Here is a 19,237-nt window from a genome sequence, read left to right on the forward strand (position 1 = left end):
CAAACAAGGCCCGTAAGCCCCTTCCACCAAGGTCTCTACTAACACCCCCCACAAACCCCACTACCTCCTCCTGAACTCAGCTGAATCCCCCCCACTGACATGAGCCTTCCCCACCATCACTTTGCCACCGGGCTTCACTCGCTTCTTCTACCAGAACTCTATACCATTAGATTACTCTTGCTAACTACATCGTGCACCGCTTAGACTGTAACTCATAATTAATTTAATGCCTATTTAACTCGGACTGTAAATTAATGTAAATTCATATTTTATGCCTCCTCCACACGTGTATGTATATATTGTATATATTGGACTGCACTTGCAACGTTGTGCTTGTCTTTTTGTTGTTTTTCCTATTTCTTTATCTCTGAATATTGACATGACCGCTACGCTGCATAATGACACTAAGACACATTCCTCGTATGTAATCTTGCATACTGTGGCAATAAAAGTGATTCTGATTCTGATGAGTAATATGCACTCATACACCTTTAAGCCAATTTATTTATACTAGTGCAGTGCTTGTTCAACCAGCAGGGGTTGCTTGTTTATTAATATTCAGTATATTGGAATATTGATTAATATTCCCAGCAACACACCCGCCAAGTGTGAAGTAGATGGGACAAACGGTTCTCGAGATATGCGGACACACACACACACACACACACACACACACACACACACACACACACACACACACACACACACAAACAGAGAGATACCGTGCTTTATAGTATGATACTTTTCCTAATCACCAAAGTTGCTTGTCCCTTATGTGACAGAAAGTGGCGCATGGCCGCTGCCCTCACCTGTCTGCTGCAGCTCCAGCAGGGCTTTGATAGTGGACGTGGCTGACTGGGACTCCCCTCCAGACACATCCTGGTAGATGATGGTGGGGCTGGACTCCACGGAAACTTCTTGCTCAGCCCAGTCCTGCTCTCTGGAGGTCACCACGTGTACTACAGGCTGAGGCTCTGACAAACCACAGGGGGAAATGACGGGGACAATTTTGAATTTTAAAACGCACCTCGCAGTCCCAGAGATTCGCATTGCAGACATTCGCTTTTTGCGTTTTGAGCAGCAGGGTGAATACTGGCTCAATTATACTGGCTAGTGGCTAAAGAAGGTGAACCACTCTTTAGAAAGAGTCAGTCAGTGCAGGCAGAGTGAAAACATACTGATGTAAATTATGCAGATTTCCCAGAAAGAGACATCAAAATTCTCCATAGATTGCAAAAAAGTAATTTCTATCTTGGCCAGCATGCAAAATACTAGTAGTAATACAAAATACTAATACCACTATCATCTGATGGTAGTTTTACTTGCCCTTGAAAGCAGCCTGGTCGCCAGAATAAAACATGGCATTGTACATTTCTGCAATCCACGGAATCGGATATGTAGAATATCAACATCTCTGAACTAGGGATGCACACAATTAATTGAGGCTCGATTACTCGCTCGTTAAGGATTTACTCGAGCATGTGCAAATGTACTCGATCAAAACAAAACAAAAAGCATTCTGTCAGTAGAACGGTGTTTTCAAATCATTTTTCAATGATCCTCCGGAGGGCGCAATGATATCACTGTAACAGACTGTTCAGTGTGTATGCAAGGCTCTGTGGATGTCCCCTCAGAGTTACCGTAGAACAGGAATGTTGTTGACGAGAGCCGGTGTTGACGAGTCTGCTAACACTAGGCGCTAGCTGTCTAAATGTGGAAGCGTGTTATAACGTTACAGCCTGACTCTCGTTTATTGTTTTATTAACAAAGTGTAAGTAATAGGCGGACCCGGACACTCAGCTACATCACTATAGCCCTTTTCAGACAAGTCATGAGATGCTCTACTTGAACAGTGTTCATTCGGATAAATTGGCTGGCTCCTCTTCCTCAAACCTGGAGCAACCTACCATCAGCAAGGAAGAGGAAGAGTTGCGGCGCACGTACAACAACAATCACTTGAACAATGTTCATTGGGATCCTAGTCTCACCTGGACTGGAGCTGAGCAACTCGGCATCAGCGTTTAAGCGACGCACTGCAGCAGAAAAAATAAACAATCTGCGGTAAGTGAGCCCCTGTTGGACCCAGGCAGCGGCCGCGGCGGGGATTCTGGGCAAATGTTGACATGTCTAAAAGTTATGCCTCTACGTTTTTATGTGTTTCATAGCGTAGGCTATGCAATGCTGTGAGAAATATACAATAAGTTGCTGCTGTATAAATAAAGGTTTTATTGAGGAAAAAATGCATTTGGTATGGTTTGGAAAATTTTGTATTTTTAATTACAATTACTCGATTGATTGCTCGTTAACGTTACCAATGATCGATTTCGGAATTTGTGGAAAATGTGCATCCCTACTCTGAAACCAAAAATATGTTGCATATCACGTCTCTAGATACGTGTATATCAACGTTATAGTCTGCTATTGAAATAGCACGGTGGATGGAGTTAGTTTTACCCTTTCACACCTGAGAGCTGTGTTCGCGTCAAAGTCTACATTTCAATAGTAAGTCAGATTTAAAGTTTTTGTTCTTTAAGCCTAACCATAACCAAGTTGTTTTATTTGCGTAAACATAACCAAAGTTGTTAAAGTTGTTTTACTTGCGTTTAACGTTGGAAGGGCAGCAAGGTTTTCAAATTTACATGGAGATCGGAGGTTTGCAGAAACGTAAAATGTCGAGGCTTTTGAAATGTAAAATGCTGACATTTTGCTTCAAATGTACGTTGAGATTGTACGTAACGTCCCTCTTGTTTGCAGGCAGGTCGAATGTCAATGTTTTATTCTGGCGATTGGGTTGTCGAAAGAGTCAAGCACCATACCATACAGTGATATGGTTGAAGCTATCATGTGTTGTCCCCATTCCATGTCAAATGAAAGTCTGCCTCGGACGCTGCAGTGGGAGGCCTCACCGGATAAGGTGCTGCTCTCTATGAAGCCGGCAGACTCGTCCTTGGCCACCCCCTCCTGGGCGGAGGTCTGGCTCTGTCCTGGGTCCAAGGCCCGTGAGACCTGCTGCAGAGTCTCCGTGACCAGCTGTCTGGTCTGCTCGCTCATCACCGCCGCCTGGAACACTGGCTTGGGCTTGATGAGAACCTGGAAGGAAACAGAGAAGAGACAAGACTCACTGGCGGAGTTTGCGTGATGTTCAGTCAATGATACTTAATAGTACACTAGCAAGATGACTCATTACAGGCAGCGCCAATGATATGAAATGGTAACTTTTCCGGTCTCCTAAATGGGCATGGTTACCTCGCTCCATTGTCTGAGACCGTTTAGCCCACGCCTGCCCCTGAACTTGAACTAGAGATTGTCAGCTCCCAAAACTGATATTTACTGTATACCACACATATAAACACAAAACTGCTTTCTTAGCTCAATCTAGTTGTAACCAAGATATCCGCTGTAGGAGGTGGGGAGTGGAGGGCGCCCTGGGAAGTGGCTGACCTGCATCCACTGAACTAAACAGAACTAAAGCTACATGAAGCTGCTTCCCACCTTTGTGACTGTCAATACCGCGAGCCATCTGTTGTATTGTTTTGAAGAAAACGTTTGAAACTGAAGCCTTTTAACGGGAAATAGCCTGGAGGAAGTGAACTCATTTCTTGATGTGGTCAGGCCATAAAGAAGTGAACAAATAAAAAAAACGAAAGAGAGAGAGAGACAGATATTAGCTGTGATGGCGGAGGAGCGCTGGCTCACCTGTGTCTTGCCTTGCTGGCCGTACACTATCTTGGTGGGGATGATCTTGGTGGCAGTGGCCTGGGAGCCAGAGCTCAGGCCTTTGGGCTGGGTGACAATCATCTTGGTGATGGGTCTGGAGGCGGTGATAATGGCAGGCTTGCTCCCCTGTACGGCCTGAAGGCTCTTCTCACCCTTGTGCACAGAGAAGCGTATGGATTAGACTGGGCTAAGGGCTTGGGCCGATACACCATAATATCCAACTGGTGTCAAAATGTTCTCATTGCCCTGGACGGAAAAGCAAAAAGGCTCTATCATGATACGGTGTTCAACTGACCCCAGCGTTTAAAAGTGTGGTGACCACATTCTTGCCAGGCAGTCCTTGGATGGTCGCTCCTTTCCCCGTGGTTTTCTGGACAACAATGACATTTGGCTTGGAGGTCATGGGGATGGTGGTGATCTTAGTCGTCGTGCCTTTAAAAAAAATGGTAATAATAATAATCGGAACATTTTATTGTGAAGTGTCCTGGAAGGAAGGGAACAAATTCCTTCTTTAAACCCGTTAACTTCAACTTGTTAACAATTTGTATGGATTTAGATGTGTCCTTGCGGTGCCGCTAAAGGACGAAGTGAACTCACCGGACACAATGTTGCTGCTGATGATCTTTCCGCCCAGCGTGGCCAGAGACTTGGGCACCACTGTGATGATGCTGCCACTCGTGGTCTTGACGTACGTGGCCCCGCCCGCGGATGCCGATATTCTGGCGCCAATGCCGGGGCTGACGGTGGGTCTCGTGTAGGTGGCCTGGGTACCTGTGTGTAAAGGAAATGTAGCAGTGTTACTTCATAAAGCACATTAACAGGAACGAGTCTTTTAGGGCCGAGTTTCTCAAATGTTTTTCAGCCAAGGACCCCCTTACAAGAAAGAAAATATGCCGGGGACCCCCTCATTCTGATTTGTGATTTTGGGCTAAGCTTAATTGTTTCCACGGTAATGTGCTTGACTTTTAAATGTATAGGTTAGATTAGAATATAATCCATGAACCATTTTAGATTTAAAGCATACAATATTTTCGTTGAACTATGAAGCTTTTGCAAAAAAAAATTTTTTTTATTTCTATTTTCCTGAAAACTTTTCGCAGACCCCCTTGCAAAGTGCCACGGACCCCTGGGGGTCCCCGGACCCCCATTTGAGAACCACTGTTTTAGGGTAGTGACGAATCAGCTGCTTTAGTGCTCAAGCAGCTACTCAACTCAAGCATCGTTTCAAACAGAAAATGTGAGCACCACCTGATGTTTTTGGCAAATAAATATGACATTAATGTTACAATATGTAACTTTTTTCACACACAAAATATGATGTACTGTATTATACATTATCAGTCTGTGTATACGTACATTAATCTCCTTGTTAACCTGACATTGCTTATGATGTTTGGACATTTTTGAATCTACAATTGCCATCTGCTATTTGCTGATCTTTGGTTTCTATAGCATGACATCACCTGGCACCAAAGATCAGGTAGTTTCAATAGCAAGATTCAAGCCATTCAGTTTAGATGTGAAGTAGGACATTGCACAATGACAGGGATTTGATACACAGCTTAAACAATTTGAGAGTTTGAGTTCACCCACCTGTTGGCTGAGAGACCAGTTTGGTGGTCATGATGGCTCCATTGCTGCTGACAACCATGATCGGGGAGGAGCTGCTGCTGGACAAGCCCACGGAGGAAGGCTTAGGCAGGATCTTACTGGGCTGAACCTGCTGGGTGATTATCTTCACTCCTACAAAATACAGTATATTTACTCATTACATAGGACATCTAGAGAGCAAATATAACACATGCTTAGTTATACAGTATACTGTGTATTCTCAATAAGTAAATGTCTCATTTTGCTACTCTATTATTGACTAATATAATACAATACAATATTGATTCAACCTCTAACCAGTTCATGAACGCTTATACATTTTCTGTTCTAAATATCGGGCGTCTGCTAGGTCTTCGTCTTTTGTTTGCAGTAAATAAAACATGAAGATAGAGTCATGATGAATGGAATCATGCTATTCCTGCTCACCTGACTCTTGTTTGATCTGAATGGTGGGCTTGGAGCCGGGCGGGGTGCTGGAGGTCTGGGCCTGGCTCACACTGGAAGCCACTAGAGGCGAGCCCTGCTGGAGCTGCTTGGGGGACTGTTGTTTCGGGAACTGGGCCAGGATCTGCGTGGGCGACCCCACAAGGGTCTTTGGTGAGGGAAGCCTGGCTGAGGCCACCTTCACACCTGCAGAGGACCCACCTGAAAAAAAAGGACAGTGATCAAAACCAGACTAGGTAACCTAGGGCTGGGTATTGGCAAGGATCTCACGATACGATACGAATCACGATACTTGGGTCACGATACGACTATCACGATATATTGCGATGCGATACATATTGCTGCATATTGATATTCTACAGAATTTACTCAAAATTAAATAATAAGCTAAAGTCAAATTCAAGTCAAGTCAAATTTTATTTATATAGCACCTTTCATACACAAAGGCAATTCAAGGTGCTTTACAAAAAAATAATCGAAAAAACAAGCAGCAAAGCAATGCACATATAAAAAACACATAAAAAACACAGCCGACAGTTTTAGTTAAAATATATACCGTACTCAAATTAACAAACATGAAACATTATTTCTGTTTTAAATAAGTTACAAGGCATTCTTCAGTATTATTATTACATGTACAGTCCATTTGTTGGAAATGTACAGGAATTTTTTTTTTTATTACAGGCCGAGAGAGGCAGTAGTTTAGTAGCAGTTAAAAGCAAGAGTAAACATAAAGGTCTTTAGCTTGGATTTAAAAATAGGCAGAGTAGGGGCAGATCTAATGTGTTCAGGGAGTTTGTTCCAGTTATGAGAGGCATAGTGGGAGAACGCGGCTTCACCATGTTTTGATTTGGTCCTCGGGACAATTAGTAGACCAGTGCCTGAAGATCTCAGGGATCTGGATGGTTCATAGTGTAGAAGCATTTCAGAGATGTAGTGTGGGCCTGACCCGTTGAGAGATTTGTAAACTATTAGCAGAATTTTAAAGTCTATTCTAAGATTTACTGGCAGCCAATGCAGGGATTTGAGAACTGGTGTAATGTGTTCAGCTTTCTTGGTTCTTGTTAGAACTCTAGCAGCCGCATTCTGAATGAGCTGTAGTTGTTTAATAGCTTTTTTGGGAAGACCATTGAAAAGACTGTTGCTAAAGATACAACACACTGTGTACCACCCAGGTAGTGTAATAATATGTACATCACTTTATACTGATAAGTTAGTGGACAGATTTAGTCAAAACTACTGAGTGTTGAGTGTTACTGAACGCATCGATATGGGAAATATCGATACAGTATCGATTAGGGGTGGGAATCACCAGATGCAGAGGCCTGACATGGCATGGCCTGCAAAAAAATAAAAAATAATATCACGATACTTGGCGTGCAAGTATCGATACAGTATCGGGAAATAAAATATCGCGATATATTGCTGTATCGATTATATTGCCCAGCCCTATTCTACAGTGCCTCTATGTAGGGCTGCAACTAACGATTATTCTCATTTTCGATTAATCTGTCGATTATTTTATCGATTGATTCGTTTTTTGGTCTATAAAATGTCAGAAATGATGAAAAATTACAGTGTTTCCAAAAAGCCCAAGATGACAACCTCAAATGTCTTGTTTTGGCCAGAACCCAAAGATATTCCGTTTACTGTCATAGAGGAGTAAAGCGCCCGGCATGGTTTTGCGCAGCCACGACTTGGAGCCTTGCCGCTGCCGAGCGGCGACAGCGAGACTGTGCATACTCGAACGTAACTTGTCCAAAACGTTATGGTGTCGTTTACCAAGAACTTGCAATCATGTCGGTGGGGGAACATTTTATTGTCCCTCCATTTCAAAACTCATTCCAGTGAGCCTGCAGAAGGCTTTGCTAGATGAGGGACAAGCACGTTAAATGAGGAAATGGCATTTCCTCATTCCTCACAACAATGAATTGACGGCGCAGAGTCACATTTTCGACGAGCTGCACGCCCCCTACGCCGAGCTGCGCCGAGAGGACGCCCAGCTGCGGCGACCCCCTCGGCGCAGTCAGCGCCGCCGATTTCGCTCGAGCATCATTTGCGCTTAAAGAAACCTAACCCGTCCGAATCCAGAAAATATTCATATTTAAGGAACTGCTACTTGTCACTTATTGTTGTGTGGAGGGAAGACGTACACGATGCCACAGTGGACATGACCACAGAAGGAGTGGATGACACCACTGTGGTGGTGACTGTGGGGTTGGAAGCCGGGCTGGAGCCGGCTGGGAAGACCACTGTCTGCTTCTGGCCGGAGCTCGTCAGCATGGACGCCGAGCCCAGCTTTGACAGCGCTGGGTGGTTGTGGGCGTGAGACTTGGACAGGATGTTGGGCACGAAGTTGGAGCTTGGAGAAGTCGTCACAATGATCACCTGGTCCAAGATAAGACATAAGAGAAAATGAAAATATAAAACATGCTCAGCATTTCATTTCATCAAAGAGCATCATTATATATACTAGACAGTATATGTTATATATACTATACAGTAGGGGTGTCACGGTACATGTATTCGTCCCGTGAATTTACGGTACGACCCTCACGGTACCTCGTTTCACGGTACATGAAACGACACGACGAATACGTCAAATCCAGAAGCACCTAAACGCTGTTTGAACGGCATTGAATTGAATTGAATTAAACGCCACAGGACACACCAAAACAACACAAGGGCCATAGAAATCCACGTTCACAGAATGGGACGTTTTGTGGCGATAAGCTGTTTTGCAAATTCTGTCAACATCAAGCCAACGAGGTAAGCTTGCCAATGTAACGTTACGTAGCCGCGACAAAGTCCTTTATAGTTGCGCGTTGCGGCTAAACGTTACATAACACTGACAAAGCTTTTAACTTGTAAACAAGCAACATACATCGCGTGGGATGAGTGATGCGGTCAAGCAGACATCTGCGGATGCAGACAGGCAAGCTGCGGTGAGGAAGAGGCGATGACTCCTTGTCATGTTCCAATAATCCATTAGATGACCGAACGTAATCATATTATGCTAAACAAAACTCACATCCAATAACGTTAAGGCGCTGACAGGGTTCTTTCCCGTACTTACTGGGAAAGTGAAACCCACCCCGTTGTCTGTCAGACAGTGGGGGTATCTTTCAACAGGGTTAGAAGTTTTTCTTCTTCTGCCGTTTTATTCTTCTTCTGAACATGTAGGTATTTTGACGTTGACTAAAGAAACACTGCCGCCTAGTGGCCGCTTTTAGATAGGATTCCAAATTAGTGCTTACATCAAACGCAAATGCTACATAAAACAAATACAACAGGGGGAGGGGTTGGTGGGAGTATTAGGCTACTCCACACATGCGCTCTGTTTACAAACTTGTGTACAATAAAGATTTAAAGTGGGGGGAAATGCCTTTGCCCTGTCAAACAGCTGGAATACAGACATCTGAGAGGGAGGCGCACCCCACACTTTGAAAATCACTGCTCTAGAGTAAAACCTTTTTGTGTGGATTGCCTAGATCTTATTAAATAGTGGACATTTATTCATTCCCACATATTAGACACTATTTCTGATGGTAAAAATAGCGTAAAAAGCAGAATTCAGACATATTCAAAGGGAAAAAAACAGAATTTGGGATTTGTTGCTTTTTTCCCCCGTTTTCGTACCGTGCCATATTCGTACCGAACCGTGACCCCAAAACCGAGGTAAGTACCGAACCGTGACTTTTGTGTACCGTGACACCCCTACTATACAGTATATGTTATATATACTATACAGCTATACAGTATATATTATATATACTATACAGTATATGTTATATATACTATACAGTACATGTTATATATACTAGCGGAATACCCGTGCAGTTTATCGAGTGTAAATGTTGCGTTCTCTGCACGCCCAACTCGTATGGACTGTTTGCTGGCAGGCTGGCCAGAGCAGCGGGGACAGAGATTTCCGCGTGTTCCCCAGACCCATAAATGTCGTAAAAATCGTCAAAAATAGCTCACCAACAGATGCAAAAACATGAGCATATGTGTTTAATGTATATAAAAAGAACTGCTATGATCGGATTTGTGAAAGATGCATTTAAAAAAATAACCACGACTTGCCTCTCCCTGGAGCTCAGCTTGCCTCAACTGCAGCCTGCAGATGCTCCGCTCTGGCTGATTCGCGCGGTGGAGCAGGGCCCCAAATGAACTTTTTGACTCACAGGCTAGGTGGCGGGTAGATGGAAAAAATCCACCCGCCAGGCATATTTTTTAACCGGCCATCGCGTTTTTGTCACATATACGTCAGGGATTCTACTAGGCATTTTTTTCAGATGGCCAATGTAGCCGGTAACGTTCCCGGCCACTATTAAACAAAGGACGTTATAAAAGAATCCATTAATTTCCTTATAGTCCTATTCTTTATAGCCTCTCATCTTTATTCCAGTGTTGTTAAGAGGCCGATTTTGCAGCAACAATATTTAATTGGTTGGCATTGAACAGGCATGTCATTCTCGTTAAGGACGCTTTCATTATTAAAACAGACAAGATGCACGCTCCTACTCTAGCATATGTATCTGCATTTACAGACACTCATGAACCAGTATCTTCTGGACATTGCCTTGATGAAAAAACAACGCATCTAAAAGCAATAACTGTGACAGTGTCAGTGCAGACAGCGCACAACTTGAATCTCCAGCACCTTAATCCACTCCATTCCACACCTGGCACCTGCGTCAGCTCTCCTGCACTCGCTCTCGGCTCCCATTTGGCTTTATTTGCTGTAAGCATTTTGATTCATCTTCTCATATCATACGAGCGTCGGCAAACAACCGTGAGCGATTGATTCATACGGGAGAGCCAGAATGAAACAGCCAGAAAACTAGGGACAGTCTCAGTCAGGGAGCACTCATGTTAGCCGGCTGCACACCGAAACACAGTTTTAATTTGACATGATGACTATTTTGGGACCTGCTACCGTGCTATGTGGCAGGTAAACCCTGAGCGTCACCTGTCAAACGTAAAATCTGGTCGCCAATGACGCTTGGCGGGTGGTGGCGGGCCCTGCGGTGGAGGCTGCGCAGCCATTGTGCAGCATGGCATTAATCAGCCCTAATTATCTAAATAAAAATCTGGCTCCGTTAGGTCGCCCGCAAGGACGCCCTTTACACTTCATGAAAGATTCAGCGCGATTGCATGTAAAATGCATACAGACAGTAGCTGCTCACTCACACACACAGTCACTTCTACCTTCACATTCTTATTATAGGATTTTACCTAACCCTCTACAATTAATATTCAAGTCAAAGGCACCCCGCTCTGATGTGCGATTGAAGGATTAAAGGCTACCAATGTAGTGAATATGTAGTGAATGATGAATTATGAATCCGCTATTTAAAATTAAATGCAATTTAAAACTAAATGCAAGAGGCATATGATCTGCCTAATGTCCCGTCACAATAACAATAATATTAACATAACCATTTATGCTGATGAGTCCATTTATTAAGTTAATTTATGCATAGTCAGACAATATTTCTAAGTCAACATAGTTGCCTTCAGATAACACATTCACATGGGTAGCATTAACTCATTGAGTGCCATGGACGAACATGTTCGTCAATTGGTTTAGTAACGTAGAGTGCCAAGGACGAACATGTTCGTCAATTGCGTTTTTTGACGGTAGGACGTTGATCAAAGCCTTCTGTATCTCCTGTACAAATATTGTAGCTATTGGGTGTGTATAACCTATTTTACGGACTCATTAGGTGGCGACAGTGCTCTCCAGATTACAGAAAGGTCCCGCAAACTGCAGCAAAAAGCCGTGATCAAAGAGAAGCCGATGCATGCTGCAGCCAGAGCCATATAGATTGCTCTGTCTGCAGCTGACGTCGGGCTGCGAACATCAGTCAATCCGCGCACACAACTGAGCTCCTCTGCCTCTGTCTGTCTGTCTGCATATAGTTTCTCCACACGATTACCCGCCAGAAAGGCAGCACCCGACGCCGAAGGGCCAAACCTATCCCTGCAGTCCCGTTTGGCATTTCCTTGTCGCGCTGGGAGACGGCCGGGAGCCGCCCGGCGCAAAAACAGAGGCTCTGAAAATAGACTGGGTGCGTGTGGGGAGGAGTTTGCAGCTGAGGCGGGGAGAGGGGGATGGGGCACGCAGGCTCCACAGAACTACACCACGTCACTACATCAGAAAATATTAGCTAGCGTCAGTGAATGTGCTTGAAATGCTGCATTTCACAAAAGGCTGAATATCTCAGCTTATAATTTGAAAACTGTCTTTTTGCTCAAAACAGCCTATCTTCTCCGGCTCATAACTAAAGAACGGAAAATGGGATCAATAAACTTTTTTTTGCAGATGATAGAAGAGAGTCTCCTCGTTCTTTGTGCGTGTTCGTGTTTACATAGTAATATCACACAATATTCTGTGGGCCTCGAGAAATCACTGAAAACGCTCTGAAACTCTGGCACTGGGAGCTTCCGTTCTCCAAAAGTGGCTGGCACTCAATGAGTTAATATTGAAGTTATGGTAGCATTAATATTGAAGTTATATTAATGTCAAGAAAAAGAAGAAGAAAAAATCCCTCTCTCTTTGATTCTGCGGGACTGAAAATGTCTCTTCTTGCAGACTTCATTGTAGCTGTGCTGGAAATCATTGATCTTGTGGTGATGTCACATTGCCTATAGTCTCTCAAGCCGTCTCTTCTACATTCTGCGAATGCAGCTTAGACAGTCTGTACTTCACGCCCACAGAACATGGACAAAGGAAGTTGGGGGAAAAAACGCTTCATGCCGGAGGAAGTTCGAACCGATGCAGGTGATTGGAGATACGGCATATGGCCTGCTTTTAAGGTGGGACATGCGGGATATCGCCCTATCATCGCTCATTATTTTCCTTGAGTTTCCCTTTCCGTTTTGACCAACTTTTCCCTGCTTGAAGTACAGACGTTTAGGCGTAACCATTTGAAAATTGCGAGATCCATGGGAGTAATGGAAGATGAGAGTGGGTGGGTCCTGCTCACCTTCTGTGTGGTGGTGTTAGTGGTCTGGATGGTGGGCTTGGTGAAGGTGATCTTGACGGGGGACAGGTGTGGGGGCAGGGAGTTTGCGATGCTCTGCATGATGTTGCTCATCTTGGGGCTGCCGCTGACGGGCACCGTCATGCTCTTGGACACGGGCGGGGGCACCTTGGACACCTCCTTCAGCACCACCGGGGACGAGCTGGACGAGTTGGTCCGCCTGCGCTTGCGGGGCTTCTCGTCCTCGTCGGAGCAGCTCACGCCTGCGAGGGAGAGTCAAGGCAAACTCAAGGTTACTGCTGCGTGTCTGCGGCGAGTGCATAGCTCAGCAGAGGGTTTTCCTGTCAGAAAATGAAACTGTGGAGCCTCTGCAAACGCTGAGGCTATGATAGATTGGCTAATGGCTGCTATGTTAGCGGGTTACTAGGAAAATATTCTATTCACACAAACTGTCGGGCCTGGCTATTGCCGGTGGAGGCATAAAATTGAAAAGCCCTTTTCTGTTACCTGCTCCAGTCTATTCTCCCCATTCCCATTTTATTAAATCACTTTTTTGAAGCATTGACACATTTTACAATCTGACATGGAACTGTCTAACCCTAACCCTAACCCTGACATGGAACTGTCTGACACATTTAAACATCCTCCTTTATTTTTAAACAAACGGGCAAAACATTTAAGAGATCATCTGGTTCATGCCACCTTCTCTCAGAGGATCCCACAACAGAGTCAGACGCTCCTTGCTCCTCTGGAAAATGGTAATTACCGTTGGGGGAGTTGTGCTCACTGCCATAATACTTTTAAGACATCCTCCTTCCACCATCCTCATACCAGGAAAATATATATGATAAAGAGCCTTATCACTAGCATCTCTACTCATGTGGTTTACATGATCCGTTGTCCGTGTGGTCTTGCTTATGTCGGCAAGACCACACGTAAATTAAAACAACGCATAAGTGAACATAAGAGTACGGTACTATTCGGCGTAATGACAGGGTCTACCCCATAGCTGTCCATTTTCATGATATGAAGCATGATATTTCTTCCCTATGCTTCTGTGGCATTGAAAGGGTTGCCCCGCCACCTAGGGGCGGGGATCATGACCTGTTACCGAAAAGAAGAGAAGCCTTTTGGATTTTCAATTTACAAACCTTATCGCCAAAAGGCCTAAATGATGAACTCCTTTTGAATGTCATGCTCTGATTTGTATAATTATTGTTTTCATATAGCCTACTTTGTCCTTTTCTATTTATTCCAGGGTCTGTTTTAGACCATCCCTCTTGTCTTCAGTGTCATTTGGGTGCATTGGCGTGTCTCACCACACCCCCTTATAATTATGCAAGCACCTAAAGCCCTTCTGACATGACATAGGTTATGATTACTTATATATTTTCTGTATTTCAGAGCTGTTACAGAACTCTTCTTTGTACCGATGCTGTATACCTTTGTATATGTTCTTCTTACCCTATTTCACTGGGAATTGTGTTTGAATATTTTTTGTGAATTTACTGTAATTGTAATTGTGTGACACCTGCAGTGTAGTCATTTGCCTTGCTCCCATTGGATGATTGTTCTTTTCCTGGTTCCTATTTAAACAGGTTCCAGTCTTTGTCATACCATATGCCAGATGAAGGTCGCTTGACCAAAACTTTGCATTTATTTAATAAAAGTCTTCTTTAAGTCAAGTCAGTGTGCGGGAGTCTTCCTCTTCAACTGATCCTGCTTCTCCGACGCACCTGACGTACACGGTTGTGCAGAGATTTCCTCTCTTTGATAACTCTATGACGGGCCACTGATGAGGTCATAACTTCATGACTAGCGTCTAGCGAGTGGAAGCTATAAGTAGCGGTGCGTCATAGGGTGAACACGTTCTCCTAACCTTCTCCTAGTCATGCCACAATCACAGAGTCCCACGCAAGATAGTGAGTGATTCTGGAGATGAAACCTACAGCAGTCCCCCAAGTACCCCAGGTCCGCTTCTGAGGCCAGATGGGACACTTGGAGTTACTTAAGAGATTAGGCAGTCCCCCAAGTACCCCAGGTCCACTTCTGAGCCCGGAATGCAATCATGAGTCTGGGTCCTTCCTCGCCCGGGACTCTGCAACTGAGGGGTCTGGGTCCTCTATCGCCCAGAAGTCTCCTACTCCTACAATCCCGTTATAAATCCGATTACGAAGGATGCATGAGTAGAGTGGGATTTCAGCAATAACCAGGCTCATGCCTGTCACCCTCCCAGCACTATCCCGAAGGTGCAGTCAGAAAAACGTTACATTTGTGGATTGGATTATATTGAGACCCACTTTTCACGTAGACGGTGCTCCCGCTGGGCAGCACCACCACGTTGGAGGCCGGGCTGGGCGGGCGCGGAGATTTTACCGCCGCTCCTATAGTGCCGCTGGTCGCTGTGGCACTGGTGGAGGTACATGTGGTGCTGGTGTAGGAGTAACACACAACCACTGCAGGGGGGGAAACAACCGCCTTTTAGATGTATATTCACTCCATTTCAAATGAGACTGTCAAATACATAGTGATGCCGGCCTACCTTCTTTGTTCCCCGTTTCAGCTGGCAGTAGCAGGGAAGCATTTTGGTTGGCTGTGGCGTTGGCTACTGCATTGGCAGTCACGGTGAACGCCGTCTGCGGGACGAGTCTTGGCATCAGGGGGACGAGCCGGCGCCCTTCGATGGACCATTCTGAGGCGCTGTTGGGCCCGGACATGCTGCAAAAATAGTATGGGGTTAATGCTAGAAAAGAATAGTTTGGGGTTAATGCTAGAAAAGAATAGTATGGGGTTAATGCTAGAAAAGAATAGTTTGGGGTTAATGCTAGAAAAGAATAGTATGGGGTTAATGCTAGAAAAGAATAGTATGGGGTTAATGCTAGAAAAGAATAGTATGGGGTTAAAGCAGCTACGAGCAACTTTTTCGATTGTTATTAAACAGTATAATTACAATATTGATGCATCACATCTTACCTATAATAGTAGCTGAGACCAAAGCCGTGTGAATTGGAGATTGCTCCCTAATGGCTCATTTCCACCGCAGGTAGTAGCGCGATCCCGCTCCGCTCGACTCGATAAATTGTCTCATCCCACCGGTTTAAACTGTCCCAGCCCGGGTTGTATTGGAGTCGAGTCGTGCTACTTTTCGTACCTGCCTCGTCGGGGTTCTATTCTGTCAACCCGGGTTCATACGGTGACGTGAAAACATTGTAGACGACTGATTGGCCAGGCAGAATCGTGTTTACTCTATCTACTGACTGTCAATGCGCTGCATACCAGTTTAGTGGGCTTACATTCTCTTCTGTTATGTTATTTCCATCAGTCTTTGTGTTGCTGCCTTCGCCTTTGTGAAATAAAGTTGTGGCGGTGGTTTCAATTGTTTTCAGAGTGAAAAAAGTCCGCTGCTCAGCAAGCTCCTGTAGTTAGTTGAGCTGCAGCGCTCCGCTAGGCCGCAGCGGGTGTTTGGTGAAGCCGCGGTCTTGCCTGAGAGGCCGCGGGGTACAGGGCAGGCTTCACTCTGTTGCGCCTCTTCCGTCCCCGCGCAGCGCAGCGCATGCCTGAGTTTGACTAACTACAAAGTGATATCCATTTTCCTGGCCGATTGTCACATTCGCCCATGTCCACTGTAGGTCATTTAGAGGCACCAGTATTTCATAAACAGTTTAAAAGTTCTGTGGATGGATTTAATTGTAACGTTATGTCTACTTCGGCTATAAGCGAAGGACAGATATGCGGGGGCGGGGGTGGGTGGGGGCAGATGATCCGCGGTGGAAGCAAAACGTCCATCGAGCCGAAACGATTAGAGCCGAGTGGGGACGAGCTGTGCAGGGCTGTTAAATGTGGTGGAATTGAGCCATTAGATGATTATTAAGTCTGTGTCTGTCTAAACTTGCGTCAACAGAGGGCTCTCTCTCTCTCTCTTACCGCCGGACCGGCTAAACCCGGAAGTGAAACGCAGCTGCCTGCCTACCCCGTTCGCGCTGCCTAGCAACATAGCATAACAATGTGAACGCCACGCATACTCTCGCGAACATCTCTCGTTATATTCTAACAGGTTTTTTGGAAGTTATTTTGTGGTTATGGCCGAAGTGGCTGCTGCAAACCGTTTCATTTCACTTCCTGATCTTCCCTGGCCACAGACAGACTACACTGGCCGATTCACTCTGGGTTCAAGCGAGACTACTCTGCGTTGGTCTCAGCTACTATTATAGGTAAGATGTGATGCATCAATATTGTAATTATACTGTTTAATAACAATCGAAAAAGTTGCTCGTAGCTGCTTTAATGCTAGAAAATAATAGTATTGGGTTAATGCTAGAAAATAATAGTTTGGGGTTAATGCTAGAAAAGAATAGTTTGGGGTTAATGCTAGAAAAGAATAGTATGGGGTTAATGCTAGAAAAGAATAGTTTGGGGTTAATGCTAGAAAAGAATAGTATGGGGTTAATGCTAGAAAAGAATAGTTTGGGGTTAATGCTAGAAAAGAATAGTATGGGGTTAATGCTAGAAAAGAATAGTATGGGGTTAATGCTAGAAAGGAATAGTTTGGGGATAATGCTAGAAAAGAATAGTATGGGGTTAATGCTAGAAAAGAATAGTATGGGGTTAATGATAGAAAAGAATAGTATGGGGTTAATGCTAGAAAGGAATAGTTTGGGGATAATGCTAGAAAAGAATAGTATGGGGTTAATGGTAGAAAAGAATAGTTTGGGGATAATGCTAGAAAAGAATAGTATGGGGTTAATGCTAGAAAAGAATAGTATGGGGTTAATGCTAGAAAGGAATAGTTTGGGGTTAATGCTAGAAAAGAATAGTATTGGGTTAATGCTAGAAAAGAATAGTTTGGGGTTAATGCTAGAAAGGAATAGTTTGGGGTTAATGCTAGAAAAGAATAGTATTGGGTTAATGCTAGAAAAGAATAGTTTGGGGTTAATGCTAGAAAGGAATAGTATGGGGTTATTGCTAGAAAAGAATAGTTTGGGGTTAATGCTAGAAAAGAATAGTATGGGGTTAATGCTAGAAAAGAATAGTTTGGGGTTAATGCTAGAAAAGCCTAAACTCAATTTCTGTCCAAACCAGAGTTGTTATTTTTCTAAATCATGCAAGAACATTTGAATATAGTGCTATTTATTTATTCCTTTCACTTGATGCCTTTTCTTCTGTGGACAAAGTCCATTGGCCCCGTCGAGTGTTAAACAAATCCATGAAACAAATTTGTCAAAACTCAGAATAAACTCCAAGACCTTGTAGTTTTGAAACATCACTGGACATGGACAACAAACTCCTGCCAACCCGCAAAAAAAGAGAGACTGAAATGTGTCCTTGCTTTGACCATGTGGATTATTAAATGATAGTATGTAGACACTCAAACATGAGTGATGACTGGACAGTATATATGTATATATAGGGCTGGGTATCGAGTTTCGATACTTACTTGGCACCGAAATGAAAACATCGATACTAAGGGGTATCGAAGCCTCCCTTGTCAATCGATACCAATTTTCGATACCAAAACAAAACAGTGTCATTGAGCCTATAAGCATGCGACATGCTTGCACACCACGCTCTAATACGGCTGGTGATTGGCTGTCATGTAGAAGCATGCAGGGAAAGTTACGCCCACTTTAGCCGGTGTGTGTTTGTTGTGAGGCAGGCAGCGTGCGGTGCGGAGACAAGTGGAGCTGGGACTGGTTTCCACAGACAAGAGAAATAATCGAGAGGTGGGTCCGCTTACCGCAAGTTGTTGTTGATTAGTGGTTATCAGATCCCTCAGTCTGACAGTCTGGCTGTGAGTTGTATCTAGCATTAGATCGTTTAATTAATTGGCGCGGTAACGTTATGCGCAAGCGGGCATTGTGTATTTTTAGCAACTCGTTAACAAACGCTGATGTCATGATAGTTTGTTGAATGTAAATGCGATTCACTTTGTGCCATTAAGGCTATATTGATAGGCTAGTCAATGCTCAACTATTGTCTTCCATGCATGAAGTGGAGCTGTCTCATCAGTTTTGACAAGAATGACGTTCTGTTTTAGCAGTGAGCATTAAACACTGATCTGCAACGCTAGCGTTAGAAGTTCAATTCATTAGTGTTAACGTTATATGCAAGCGGGCAGTTATCGCCCAATATGTATTTTTAGCAACTCGTTAACAAACGCTGATGTCATGATAGTTTGTTGAATATAAATGGGATTCACTTTGTGCCATTATTGATAGAGATGCTGCGATCCGATCATGTGATCGGATATCGGCGCGATATCAGCCAAAAAACATGGATCGGATCGGATCGGATTCCAGCGAAAATGACCGATCCAAGGCTCCGATATAAGCACTCCATTCCATGACTCCGCTCCAGGATTTCTATCCAGCATGCAGCAGCAGCAGCAGCAGCAGCAGCACACAGAGCCTAGGATGGCCAGGGCCAAAACGTCAGACACACCCGTCCTTAACCTATGTGCGATTCGAAATCACGCG

The 19,237-nt window shown here is 44.3% G+C and overlaps 1 protein-coding gene across 1 annotated transcript in view; it reads right to left on the minus strand.

Moving 5' to 3' along the window:
* emsy (EMSY transcriptional repressor, BRCA2 interacting) overlaps positions 1–19,237 on the minus strand; it is a 51,051-nt gene that overhangs the window by 21,458 nt on the left and 10,356 nt on the right. The window contains exons 5-15 of the mRNA XM_083645579.1: positions 15,307–15,482; positions 15,065–15,220; positions 12,768–13,027; positions 7,926–8,160; positions 5,755–5,973; positions 5,311–5,460; positions 4,315–4,488; positions 4,013–4,149; positions 3,697–3,870; positions 2,907–3,090; positions 810–974 (exon numbers count right to left, since the gene is read on the minus strand). Coding sequence (XP_083501705.1) covers positions 810–974; positions 2,907–3,090; positions 3,697–3,870; positions 4,013–4,149; positions 4,315–4,488; positions 5,311–5,460; positions 5,755–5,973; positions 7,926–8,160; positions 12,768–13,027; positions 15,065–15,220; positions 15,307–15,482 — 2,030 coding nt within the window. The remainder of the gene's footprint in view (positions 1–809; positions 975–2,906; positions 3,091–3,696; positions 3,871–4,012; positions 4,150–4,314; positions 4,489–5,310; positions 5,461–5,754; positions 5,974–7,925; positions 8,161–12,767; positions 13,028–15,064; positions 15,221–15,306; positions 15,483–19,237) is intronic.

Source organism: Poromitra crassiceps, assembly GCF_964638095.1.
Source record: "Poromitra crassiceps genome assembly, chromosome: 1".
Lineage (NCBI taxonomy): Eukaryota > Metazoa > Chordata > Actinopteri > Beryciformes > Melamphaidae > Poromitra > Poromitra crassiceps.